The 12,360-nt window shown below is 34.5% G+C and overlaps 1 protein-coding gene and 1 long non-coding RNA gene across 2 annotated transcripts; both read right to left on the bottom strand.

The window, feature by feature from the left end:
• Positions 1–6,605: 6,605 nt before the first annotated feature.
• On the bottom strand, positions 6,606–7,595 carry LOC147474603 (uncharacterized). Its single transcript, XM_086585126.1, has 3 exons — positions 7,479–7,595; positions 7,121–7,387; positions 6,606–7,018 (listed from the first exon to the last, which is right to left on the bottom strand). Exons 1-3 carry the CDS (start codon positions 7,593–7,595, stop codon positions 6,647–6,649), a joined length of 756 nt encoding a protein of 251 aa, XP_086441252.1. The 3' UTR covers positions 6,606–6,646.
• Positions 7,596–7,687: 92 nt separating this feature from the next.
• On the bottom strand, positions 7,688–11,288 carry LOC147474602 (uncharacterized). Its single transcript, XR_015209378.1, has 3 exons — positions 10,908–11,288; positions 8,070–8,235; positions 7,688–7,983 (listed from the first exon to the last, which is right to left on the bottom strand). It is a non-coding gene; the product is annotated as an uncharacterized LOC147474602 (long non-coding RNA).
• Positions 11,289–12,360: the final 1,072 nt, after the last annotated feature.

Genomic DNA, 12,360 nt, shown 5'->3' with positions numbered 1-12,360 from the left:
GAAACAGTACGTAAAATGAGAAAAACATTTTCGAAAGGGTGCAATGGTTCGAAATAGTGCATTATGCCAAAAAGGTATGACCTTTCAAAATGTGCACTGGTTCTAAATAGTGCATCATGCCAAAAAGGTGTGACCTTTCGAAATAGGCACTGGTTCGAAACAGTGCTTTATGCCGAAATGGTGTGTCCTTTCGAAACATGTGACTTTTCAAAGAGTTGCTTACTTTTTCCCAAGAGTCACTGTGTTGTTTCAAAGAGGCACCACTCACATATAAATAGTAGATGAATTTGGAGAGAAAGACACACCAGATCACACAGAGTTCTGATCTTTCTCTTCTCCCTCTGTTCTTAGTCAAATACTATGTTGTGTTCACTGATTCTGTAAAATTGAAATGCTAGCTTTCTATAGAAGGAAATCCATTCTATCTTGGGAGATAGTTTCCCATCAACCTTCAAGCACCGTGAGGGGGAAAATCTGTCTTAAGGACATAGTGATCATCACTAGGCTCGGATTTAATAATTGGTAAATTAAGTTCAATCGTTGAACTAAAATGTTTGTTTGTTTGTTGAATTAAAGGTTTGTTCATGATAAATTTGTTATATCAATTTGATTTCTTGTTTACTTAACAATAAATATATTTTTGGAATAAGTTTCCTACAAACTTAAGACAGATTCTCTTGCCTTGAATTAATTTGGTCGAATTAATTTTGGCTATACTTATTGTTTAGTTCAAATGCACTAACAACTTTGAAACGAATTTTTGTTCACATCGCGTTAATAAGCGGTAGCAAAAAGATTGATAAGTGGCAGAATGATTTCTTGCCATGGAAACTCGGTTTATGCTTATATAAGATGTGGTCTTCGAACGGACCATATCAGTAAACGTCAAGTATATGAGGAATCAGAAACGTAAAGGGGTTGCAATATTTCGAATATAGATAAGTTGGATTTCAATTTCATTTATCGTATTTTATTAAAAGATGTTTAGTGTCTATATTAATTTTTTGGATATGAGTTTGCTTTCTCTTGAAAGCAACTTAATAAACTGTTAGAGATGGGTGGCAGTTGATCATTTGATTCTTAATGGTGAGTTGGTCACTGAAGTTACACCTTTTTATTGGTAAAGAAAGATGTGGGACAGTAAAGGGAATCAACACCTAAATGCCTAATAATAGTCTTTCAGTTTTTGATTGGTTATGGCTTGGGCCTTTCTGGTTAGTAAAAGGTTCACTGGACATCTGGAAGTTACTCTGAGTGACATCAGACATATGGAGCCACATCAGACATGTGGGGGTGTTTTACACCTAGCATAATGTGTATGAATGACTTCAAAAAAGGTGTGCATGTTTGGAAGGCCACAACACTTGGAAGCAGTACCACACCTATTGGCAAGAGACGGTTGAAACCTTTACAAGGCAACTGTTGGTGCCAGAGATGGTTAAAAGCATGGTCTTTGTGAAAAAGCATGTAAACATGTAATTATTTGTATGTCGTTGTCTGTGTTACCTATCTTTTACAAATCGTACTTAGCCTATAAATTATTGATTATTATAGTGGCTAGCAATGTATTAATCCTACTCTAAATAACTAGTTGATGATAATAGAAACTTCTAATCTAAATTACTCTAATAGATGTAAGTAAAAGATGTGGCTAAGTAATAATGAATATATGGTTGATTTGAATTGAGATTTAAACTATGCATAAACTAAACTAAATTAAATATATAATTATGATGAAGAGAGAGAATATCTTGGGAGAGATGAATCCACCAAAATCATAGAGTTAGTCTAATAGATCAATCCATCATACTTAATATAAATCACCGATAGAAAACTCACCATACCTACAAACCTTATGCTTATAACCATGATGTTAATATTTGGCTTTCAACGTGCTTTCTATCTTACCACCAAGTACTTCTTCAATCTCCAATGATATCTTCTATCTAACCAAATTATGTTTTAAGTGGCATTCAATATACAACTCTAGGTGCCATGGAAAATCCACATGTGACATTAACCATACAACTAATTGAGGTGCCATAAAAAATCCAATTATCACACTAGAACACTAAAAACTAGAAGAAAAGAATCTAGTGTTTATGGTATTTGGCTATACACAATCATGAATTACCCTAAGACCTCCTAACCTTCATAGGGAGCGTTAAATCAATGGACGAATAAGAAGAAAATCAATGGGGGATTTAAACTAAAACATGATAGAAGAAAAACTAAACTAAAACATAAGAAAAAGGCTTCATCTCCCCTCCCAAGATAAGGGAGATTAGCTCCTCATACTATGCTATGAACACAATATGAAAATGAATAATCTTTATAGATGGTAATAGTGAAACAGGTCTAAACTTTCTTCTCTCTAAATTCTAGGTCTAAGATGCAAACACTAAATTTCCTAGATGATGTAAACTGAGGTTTTTGTGCCTTATATATTGGCTTACATATTCGTCTGGATAGAGATTCAAATCCTATGTTTATTTGGTGTCAAACTCTTTGGAATATTTCTAGAACCAATCCTAAAAAAGTTGGATTCAGTTGGATGTTGCCCACTTTGCCATGCATGCTATTTCCCAAGCTACAGTTTCAGTTTCCTAATTCTTGTGAAACTCTGAATTCTTTTCCATGTTGATCTCCCCTTCTTATGAAATCAAAATTAAGACTTTGATATCAAATTTAAGACTCTTTTAACTCAATTATTATCCTCTTTTAGAGTGCCATTAGGCTTGACACTTATGGAGACAAATATAACATTTTTGCCTTAGGCCTTTAGCTGTAATTCACAATGACTCCTTTTTGACTTGTTTGACTTCTTTTCCCTCTATATTTCACATTTAGGTTATTTGACCTGCAAAAACTCATATTTCATCATATTAGAATATTTAAATATAAAATGGAGACTAACATACTGATAAGAGCCCAAAACTGTAGTTTTAACCCTGTAACAGTCATACTATTAGACCGATTATGTGAGTAATAATTAAGAGTTAACACTGATTACATGTTTTTATGCATTTCAGGCTTCAAAGTCCATTATGTGTAGAAATGTGCCACTTTAGCGAGATAAAGGAGCAAAGGTCGGTTACTAAGGAGTTCCGTGATTAAAGGCCAAGATTCAAGAAGATAAAACCTTTCTAAAGCCCGGTCAAAAGCTGAAAACTCGACGCGGGCAGAAACAGCACACAAGTCAATAGAACTTCTGAAGGCCTTATCTTTGGACTCAGACCTTAGAATAGGGCCTACCTTATGTCAAAACGACTGGCTCGGAAAGAGCTTTCCAATGGTCCAAGCCTTGACCCAATCAGAGGAGCAGAAGTGGACGAAAAGTCTGTTGAAGCCAACTGCAGCTGAAAAGGCCTTTTTGGACTGAAAGAATTGGGTTTTGGGCCTGATTTGGCTCCAAGCCCATGCACGATTTTTGGATCTGAATGTATAAAAACCAAAGCTTCACTCTTTGTTAATGGTAGATAGTTAGACCTAGAAATAGATTAGATTAGTAGCCTCCATTAATGAATTCTAGATCTAGTTTTTCATGTAGATTAATTAAGTTTAGTTCCATTTCAATTATTGTATTAGATTAAACCTTTGAATCTTGTTCTTCATTTTGATTAGATCAATAAAGTAGTATTTTTATCAATTTCAATTTTTGTCATTTCCATTTCTAGATCTAATTTCAATTCCTGTCCTTATTTCATTTTAGTCATTTTTAATTAAGTAAATTTCAATTCTTTACATTATGTTTAGTTTAGATTCAATGGGAAATGTTAGTTTGATGAATCAAGGCTAAAACCTCCATTAGAGGGGTTGATGAAGCCTTGATGAAAACTTAGTGGTATAGTGTAGAAGCATTGTAGAGTCTATTCCAATCTAGAAGGTCGTGATTCGCCATGAGAATGGGTGGACGACCTCACATGCTAGTTAGTACTCGGTAGAAATGCCATGAACACTAGGGATTAGAACTCGAATTTCTTGCCGTAAGAACGTAAGAATCGAGATACAAGAATCTATGCTAGGTTATTAAGTTGGATTCGAGGTGGATTCAATTCCCATCTAATCCTTTATCTAGATTCAAAACATAATATATTCCATATATTTCATAGTGACATTCAACATATTGCTTTTCATATTGCATCGTAGTATAATTCCCCCTCGTAAAACTCTCATTAGACTTAAGACCGATTAATTAGACTAGGAAACATTCCATGCTAAGGGAACTAGGAGTGGAACGAACTTGTTACTCCACTTTATTTCGATAGATTTGAGAGTAGAAACTTTGATAAATATAGCATCATAAATAGTTTTAGTTTACTTACGTTTTGAGTTCATCGTTCATTTCGTAGGTAAACTATTCAATTTTATCATTTATCACATACACATAATTGGGGATATAAATCATTACTTTTGAGCACTTATCACTTTGTCTCTTACTGAGAACGGTAAATTGGTTCTATCTCATGGTTTGATAACCAGTAAAGGACATCAGAAACAACAAAGTACTTTTGATGCCCACTCATTATACCGGAGGTGTTCCATTCTTTCTTTCTCAAACAGAAATAATTTCTCATATTAGTTTGTGAGTGTATGTTCTTTACTGAACAAAATTTATTTCTGGTTTCTTTTTTGGTTTTAAGGAATAACAAAGTGTGTTTCTATTTCAGAATAGAAATGACAACACCACCAGGTTCTCCTATTCATGCTTATCCTATTTCATTTGCTAGGCCTACTATTTTGTTGAATATTATGGACATTTCGGTCCCCGATAAAGACCTTATGTTTGTAGAAGTGGAACTCAACAACTACCTACTAGCAATGGTGGATATTGGTTCAACTCATACGTTAATCTCTAAGTATATATCCGAGGTTATTGGATTGAAACTCACATAATGTAAAGGCTCTATGCACTACACCATTTTTCTCAGTTTGGGATGGACTTAAACTGTTCCTGACTAGTTTTGGAACAAATCACTAGCGTTCCTATTACCTGTGTTCCAAATGTGTGAGCACGCTTTAGGAGCGTTCCTGATTTACAGTTTGGAACGGATGCAGTATGTGATAAAGCTGTGCTGGGACACTTGACAATAGTTTTAAATAAAAATTGGGGAACACATTAAAACTGTTCCAAATGAAAAATTCGGAACACTCCACATCTGTTCCAAATCAGTTATTAGAATGAAAAAAAAAATATTGCTGCTTTTTCAATTCACCCTGAAAAGTGAAAACTTGTGTTTCCAAATCTATAAGCATCAAACATTGACCACTTACAAGACCCACATTAACGCATAAAACCCAACCATATTGAATTGATTTTATTCCAAGTATATAACAAGTTAACAACATAAAATCTCTGGTACCAAAATCAAAATGATTCAATATTACGAGTGATATGTAACACGTCAACAATACAAAATGCCTGCCATCCACTTTTCAGCTTTCAATTGCCATACACATTTGGCTACAAGGATTACACTGATGTGGTATGACCTGATCACACTAATTCAATTTTTAGCAATCATTGTGTAAGTCCCAAAATCCTGAAAATCCAATAATAACTCGAATAAGTTAAATACCCATTACAGTTCAATACCCTAATAGTTATGTCAGAGATAATTGAACGTAAGAAACTAACAAAACTAGAGCTCACAATGATTATAGCGGTGTATTCAGCTGGCCTACTTATAATTACATGAGAATGATAGTGGAAATTATACTATATGGTAAGCACTTCAGAAAAAATACATACTCAAAATAAACAAAATAGTGACATAATCAAAAGCAATTCTACTTCTTATAATGAACCCCACATCATAACAAGTCTATAACAAAACAAATGAACAAAAACCAAATAATCCAGACTAGATTTTCCACATTACTCATTCAACACACCAATAACAAATTCCCCCTAGATCTATCAGTTAAGAAAAGGGGATCTCAAGTACAATTCATTCTTACTCAACATAACACCCCAACCTCGAACAAAGTAGGGGAAATGCAACAATGAAGACACATAATTAACACTAGAACAGGCATAAACAAACAAAATATTCACATCATTAACTAGTTATTCAGCTCAAAATTCAAAACAATATCAATGCTACCATTCAACTTAACATTTCAGCTCAAAAACAAGTAAAGGTAAACAATAAACCTGCAATTAGAAGCAATAGCACCCAATCCATCAGTAGTGAAACCTTCACAAGAAGAAAGAACCAAACTTTTAAAATTCTTAAAACTTTCAGAAATCAACTCCAAACTGTCATCACTAACAACCATTCTTTTCAACTTCAATTCTTCTAAAAATGGATAAGCTTCAACCATACAAACAATCCAAGGATTAACATAACCACCCCAACCTTTAGGAACTAAATTAAAGTCAACCTAATGTGGTTTCCCTTTCAATGATATAGATCTTAGTTTTGGAAATCTTCTTATAACTATCATTGGACTTACTGCATAATAGTTTCCTATAAATATCTTATTCCTACACCATCTTTCAATCATGTACCATGATTTGCACACTAATGAAACTGAGTTTCTGTCTTTATCACTAACAATGAATGAAAACACAAGTTCTAGTACTTTTTATGGAAATAAGTAAAAGTGTGAACAGGCAGTACCTTCATGAGAATTAGGATGTCTATATCTTGTCATTCATAGGTTTAGAAGCAACACGATGCTTAAGCCAAATGGCATATCCACCAACTCCTACTTCCCCTATAGTTCTTGCAAAACTGTTTGGTGAGGTCAAAGGGCTACCAGGCAGAAATACTTTGCGAATGCACACCTTGACCTCATCATCTCCAACGGGAATACCATGAACTGCTAAAGGAACATCCTGTACAATCACTTGTACATGGGCTGCGACTTTCCTTTGACTATCTAATAGTTTGTATAAGACATTATTGGAAAAGCTGCAATCATTTGGAGCTGGAGTTGTAGCCACAGATGAAGTACTAGATGCCTCATGTTGGGAACAAGAACTTCCATGCTGGTTTCTAGTACACCAATCCTGAAAAAAAAAAAAAAAAAAGGCATTCATGTCATTTAACTAAAGTAATTGAATACATGTACTTATGTGAAAGAAGAAACCTAAGATTGTAATAGCACATACCTTGATGTCAGGTACAGTACTTTTGAGATACTCCACATCAGACTTGAGGACATTAATAGTTTGGTTTTTAGCATTTCTTTCCTTTTCTAGTTCAGCCAACTTCTCTTGAGCGGGAATTGATGCTAAGACTTGTGTTTGTGAAATAGTAGATCTAACACCTCGAGTACGACCTCCCTTGTCGAGACCAAGAACTTTGGTCAATGGGTCTTGGAGTATGTCTTGAGAGTCCTCTTCAGTTTGAGCAGAATTCAACTGCTTGACTTGTCCCTGCAAAATTATAAATTAATAAAATATCAGACACAATTTAAAGTTTTAGTAAAAGGTAAAACAAGCAATATATACGTGCAAATGAACTTACCATGATTGGAGCGACAATTTTCGATGTTGAACCATCTTTACAAGTATGTGTTTCAATCCAAACATCAACTCTGGTCACAGGTTTTGCACCTGCTGCTTTCCTCTTTATATTCTGCATTTTGATGATGCATACAGAAAATAATTTAAATACATTTCTAGTGGAGAGAAATAAAAAAAAAAACAATTGAAATTTTCTATTAACTTACATACCATCATATGTGCTACCTTAGTGCTTCCATGTCTGCCACTTGTATGATAGACATCCAATGCTTGTCTGTTTTTAGCATTGGTTTCCCGAATGTTCATTGCTTTAGCGGTGGCTTCGTAAGCTACAAAATCAGCCCAATCTTCTCTTCTTATACCATCAGGAATATTGTTCAACCTCATCTCATTTGTGTCACAAGTGTCCAAGTACTTTTTCTCAACTTTGCCTTGTACTTCCTAAATGGTTCTTTCAAGCCTTTAAGCCATCTCAGTTTGTACCATAGAGGAAGATTATATTATTTCTGCATAAGTTCAATACAATCAACTTGTAAAAATGGTAATTACATCTATAAAATATATCTACAGATAATTTGAAAAATAATATTACCTTTATAAGATCCCACAAGTCATTTCCCACCACCTCTTTTGCTTTACGCCAATCCCTAAAAGTAATGGGAGCATGAGTGCTCACCAAATCTCCACTTTTTAAAGCAAGTTTCCCTAAATTCTCGCCAACAGGTTAACCATGTGAATCAAACTCAATATCCATCATACTGGTCATACAAATCAGCACTGCAGATTAATAGTTATATAACATGTACGCAAATTTCTTGGACAATTATACCAAAAAAAAAACATTAAGCACCAATAAAGATAAATAAAGATATAAAAAACATATAAAGGAAATTAAATTGTCTTTAATGATTATGAAAACCAACAAGAAGATAACAGTCATATTAACTATACAAGGTGAACAATGAATCACCAGAATCTGTTAAAGCATTATGAGATTTGGTTAAAGTAGCAAACAATAGACCATCCTATTAACATCTTAAACTTTCATTCTCGTTAATGGTGGAGTGTAACTGAACATGAACTTCAAGTGCATTGACATCCTTAGTCATTGATTTAGGTGCCAAGAAAACATTAAACCATCCAGGCCTCAATGGATTCTTAGAGTAGAACACTTGGTATGCTTGAGATGCTAAAATGAAAGGCTCATCCTCTTCTCGGTTCCTTCCCTTGAATTTTTCCATATTCACTATAACCAAATTTGTATCAGGATCAACTTTGCAACTGGTTGTTCTATCCTCAACTCTGACCCAATCACAGCAAAATACAACTTGGCTGAAATCAATATAATCCAACTCAAATATATTCCTCACGACCACATAATAGGTTGTTTCCACTACCTTGTAATTCCTATCCCTGGTGCTTGCCCGGTAGTTAGTGAATGCGTTCATATAGACCCTGCTATTCTATGTTACCCTTTTGGTATCACGTTGGCTCATAGAGAAGACAAAACCATTGATACGATATCTGTTATAAGATATTGCCTTGAATTTAGGACCATCTGCTAACCGCTTCAAGCGAGACTCGCCTTCAACATGTTCCAACTACAATAGAAATTAAGGATTTTCTTTATTGATCTCACTACCTTAAATTCAATGGGCATAATTAAAGATGCTTTAAAGGAAAAGAAACCTAAACAAACCTCGGAATCAATAGAGTCAACATTGAAAATTCTTTCCTCACACAGTAAGAAGGAGGCAGATTATAAGGTACTATAATAACGGGCCAACAACTATAAGCACTACTTAAATGGCTAAATGGATTAAAACCATCTGTTGCAAGTCCTAAATGCACATTGCGTGCTTCCTCGGCGAAGTTAGGCCAAGTGGTATTTACCTTAAGCTAAACAGGAGAATCAACCGGATGTCGCATGATTTCAGTGGATGGTGTTATCTTAGCATGCCAAGTCATTAGTTCAGCTATCCATGGTATGCTGTAGAAAAAAAAATCATTAGTTATAATCTTAATAAACCAACAATAGACAATATAACACACAATCAACTATTTTCTTCTCGAGTACAGTAACATGTATAACCTTTTTAGCCTTGGTATAAGAGGAAAATATCTCAAAACTTTAGCGGGAATTTTTGTTGGTTGATCTTCTGTCAAGTACTCCAACTTCCATCTAGATGTATGACATATGGGACAAAATTGTGCTGTTTTATTTTCATCACCCCAAAAGAGAATACAATCATTCGGGCAAGCATCTATCATCTCGTAATCCATTCCCACAACTTTGATCATTTTTTTAGCTTCATAAGTGCTATTTGGTAATGTGTTCTCTTATGGTAACCAATTCTTCACTACTTGGAGGAAATCACTCAAGCTATTACTGGACCAACCATGCCGAACTTTTAGGTTATACACCTCAACTGTGGCCAACAATTTTGTTTGCTTTCCTCCTACACATGAAGGGTACAAAAGTAGTTTTGCATCATCTAAAATAGACTTATACTTTCTATTTTGGCAATCCTGGTGAGCATTAAACTCTAAATTAGACCAATCTTCGATTTCATTTCTTCTAATATCCTCCACAAAAGCATCAGCATTTTCACCAACTCTTCCAAAAGCGTCATTGAAGAGATCCACCCCTTCTTGATATGCATCAATGTCTCCCTCTTCATAAAAATGATCTATATCAATCTCTTCTTCAACACTATTTGACATTAAAAATGTCTCAAGTTTTTTTGCGTCTCTTTTACCATGAACAAACCACACAGTGTATGATGTATCTATACCATGATGCAACAGGTGATAATGAACCATACCAAGAGGGATCTTCCCATGCCCATTTGTACACTTCAAACATGGACACGAGAACAAGCTTTCTGGTTCACTCTTATAGTTCGTAAACCTAATAAGCAATTCTACTCCTTTTATATACTCATCACTGCCCCTAAGTTTGGACATCCATGATTTGTCAAGCAGAGTTGACATTCTGAAAATGGAACTTGAAATTAGAAAGCACAAAATAATCGAAAAGACTAATTTGTAATCATAACCTATTTTTGTACCACCTACATACAAACATTGTTGACTTTTTTCTCTCTCTCTTTCTATATAATGAAGTACAAAGTATTCAAATATCAGGTCAAACAAATAAGGATATCACATTAATCAACAACAAACACATTTGATTTCATATTAACGAAAATTCATAGAGCATGAAAAACCTCGGTTAATTCCAATTCAAAATATAGAGCAGAAACATTGCTAAAAAAGATTGCTAAAAAAGATTTCATCCAATTCAAAATATAGAGCAGAAACAATTTTGATTCATGAATTGAAGAAACAGTTAATTCGTGATTTGAGTTAATTTGATTCGAAATTAATCAAATTAATAAAGAGTGAGATTCGATAGAAATAATATTACCTGATCGAGAAATGAGGATGCCTCCAGAAGAAAAGTTGGAGCATGAGTTGAAACCCTTGTTTTTAGAACGAAAATGAAAAATGAAAAAACTTAAAACCTTTTATGATTACTTAAAGTCTTAATTCCCGCTACACTAAAGTCTTAAGTTTATGGTTGCTTCATTTAGCATAAAAAACGTTTAGCTCACTTGGTTAATTGTTAGTTCTAGGCATGAGGTTCAGTGTTCGAATCTTACCCAAAACAAAATACGAGTTTATTTTATTTAAAGGGAACAATTTTAAAATATTGGGACACCTGTTTAGTGTTCCAGTCCAAGAACACTTGTAATCCGTTCCAAACCTAATTTATGACCGTTTCTGATTACAAAAAATGGTGTAGTGATGAGAGGCTTGAACCAAGAAGTCGAACCGGTGAGAGGACTCGCTTTGGAAGTTGACAGTAAGATGAACAACTGGCGAGGAAAAGTGGACATGATGGTAGCTCACTTAGACCATTTTCAAGTCATTCTTGGAATGGATTTCTTAAAAGCAAATAAGGTGGTGGTAATGCCACACTTGGGGGGGGGGGATTATGATCCAAGATTCCAAGAATCCATGCTTTATTCCAGATGTTAGGAATGGTGGGTGCTAAAAGGGTTCTAAAAGTATTTTATTATTTGTAAGATGTATGTGTTTTACTATTGCGCCAAAGAGTGCCAATAAAGAAGATTGGTTAAGATATTGTTTTATAAGCATGCTTGTAAGCAAAATTGAGGTCTTAGAAGTGTTTCGACACTATATGAATGATATGTGACATTTTTTAACAAGATGCCTCACTCAAAAAAAATATATGTACATCTAAATGGTTTTCCAATTCATTGACTTTGTCATGAGAAATTGGAAAAATATGGGGGATTGTGTATCTCCTTGAATTAATCAATTTAAAATTGGAAATTGTTGAAACATTACTCAAAAGACATCAAATGTGGTGTTTTACTCTAGGAGAGATGCATAAATTTCAAGGAAATCCTCAAAGCAAACGTGCATAGCAAGGTCCACTATGGAATCATAATTCATAGCGTTGGACAAGGCTAGATAAGAAGCAGAGTGGGTTCGAAATTTCTTAGAAGATATTCCAAATTGGGCTAAACCTGTGACAGCAGAGTGTCTACACTGTGACAGCCAATCTGCTATTGGTAGAGCATAGAGTAGCATGTATAACGGGAAGCCTCAACACATCAGTTGTAGACATAACACTGTTAGGCAATTACTCTCAAATGGAGTTATCTCAATAAACTATGTAAGGTTAAAAGATAACATTGCGGATCCGCTTGCAAAAGGTTTAACAAGAGAGCAAGTGGAAAGATTATCAAGGGGAATGAGCTTAAAGCCTTTGAGATAATTAACCAAGAGTCCTCATAATGGAAAAACCAACTTAGTTGATTGGAGATCCCAAGATCTAGGTTCAAAGGGCC

Source organism: Coptis chinensis, chromosome 9 (genome assembly GCF_015680905.1).
Source record: "Coptis chinensis isolate HL-2020 chromosome 9, ASM1568090v1, whole genome shotgun sequence".
Classification (NCBI taxonomy): domain Eukaryota; kingdom Viridiplantae; phylum Streptophyta; class Magnoliopsida; order Ranunculales; family Ranunculaceae; genus Coptis; species Coptis chinensis.
Note: the sequence above shows the minus strand (reverse complement) of the source record. Positions and strands in the feature narration are given on the sequence as shown.

Bases quoted from the DNA above. Each gene is read 5' to 3' on its own strand.
- LOC147474603 (XM_086585126.1), bottom strand. From the start codon at position 7,595: ATGCAGAATATAAAGAGGAAAGCAGCAGGTGCAAAACCTGTGACCAGA. The intron at 7,388-7,478 runs GTAAGTTCATTT...ATAATTTTGCAG, and splicing joins AAATTGTCGCTCCAATCATG to GGACAAGTCAAGCAGTTGAA. The intron at 7,019-7,120 runs GTATGTGCTATT...TTTTTTTTTCAG, and splicing joins GTACTGTACCTGACATCAAG to GATTGGTGTACTAGAAACCA.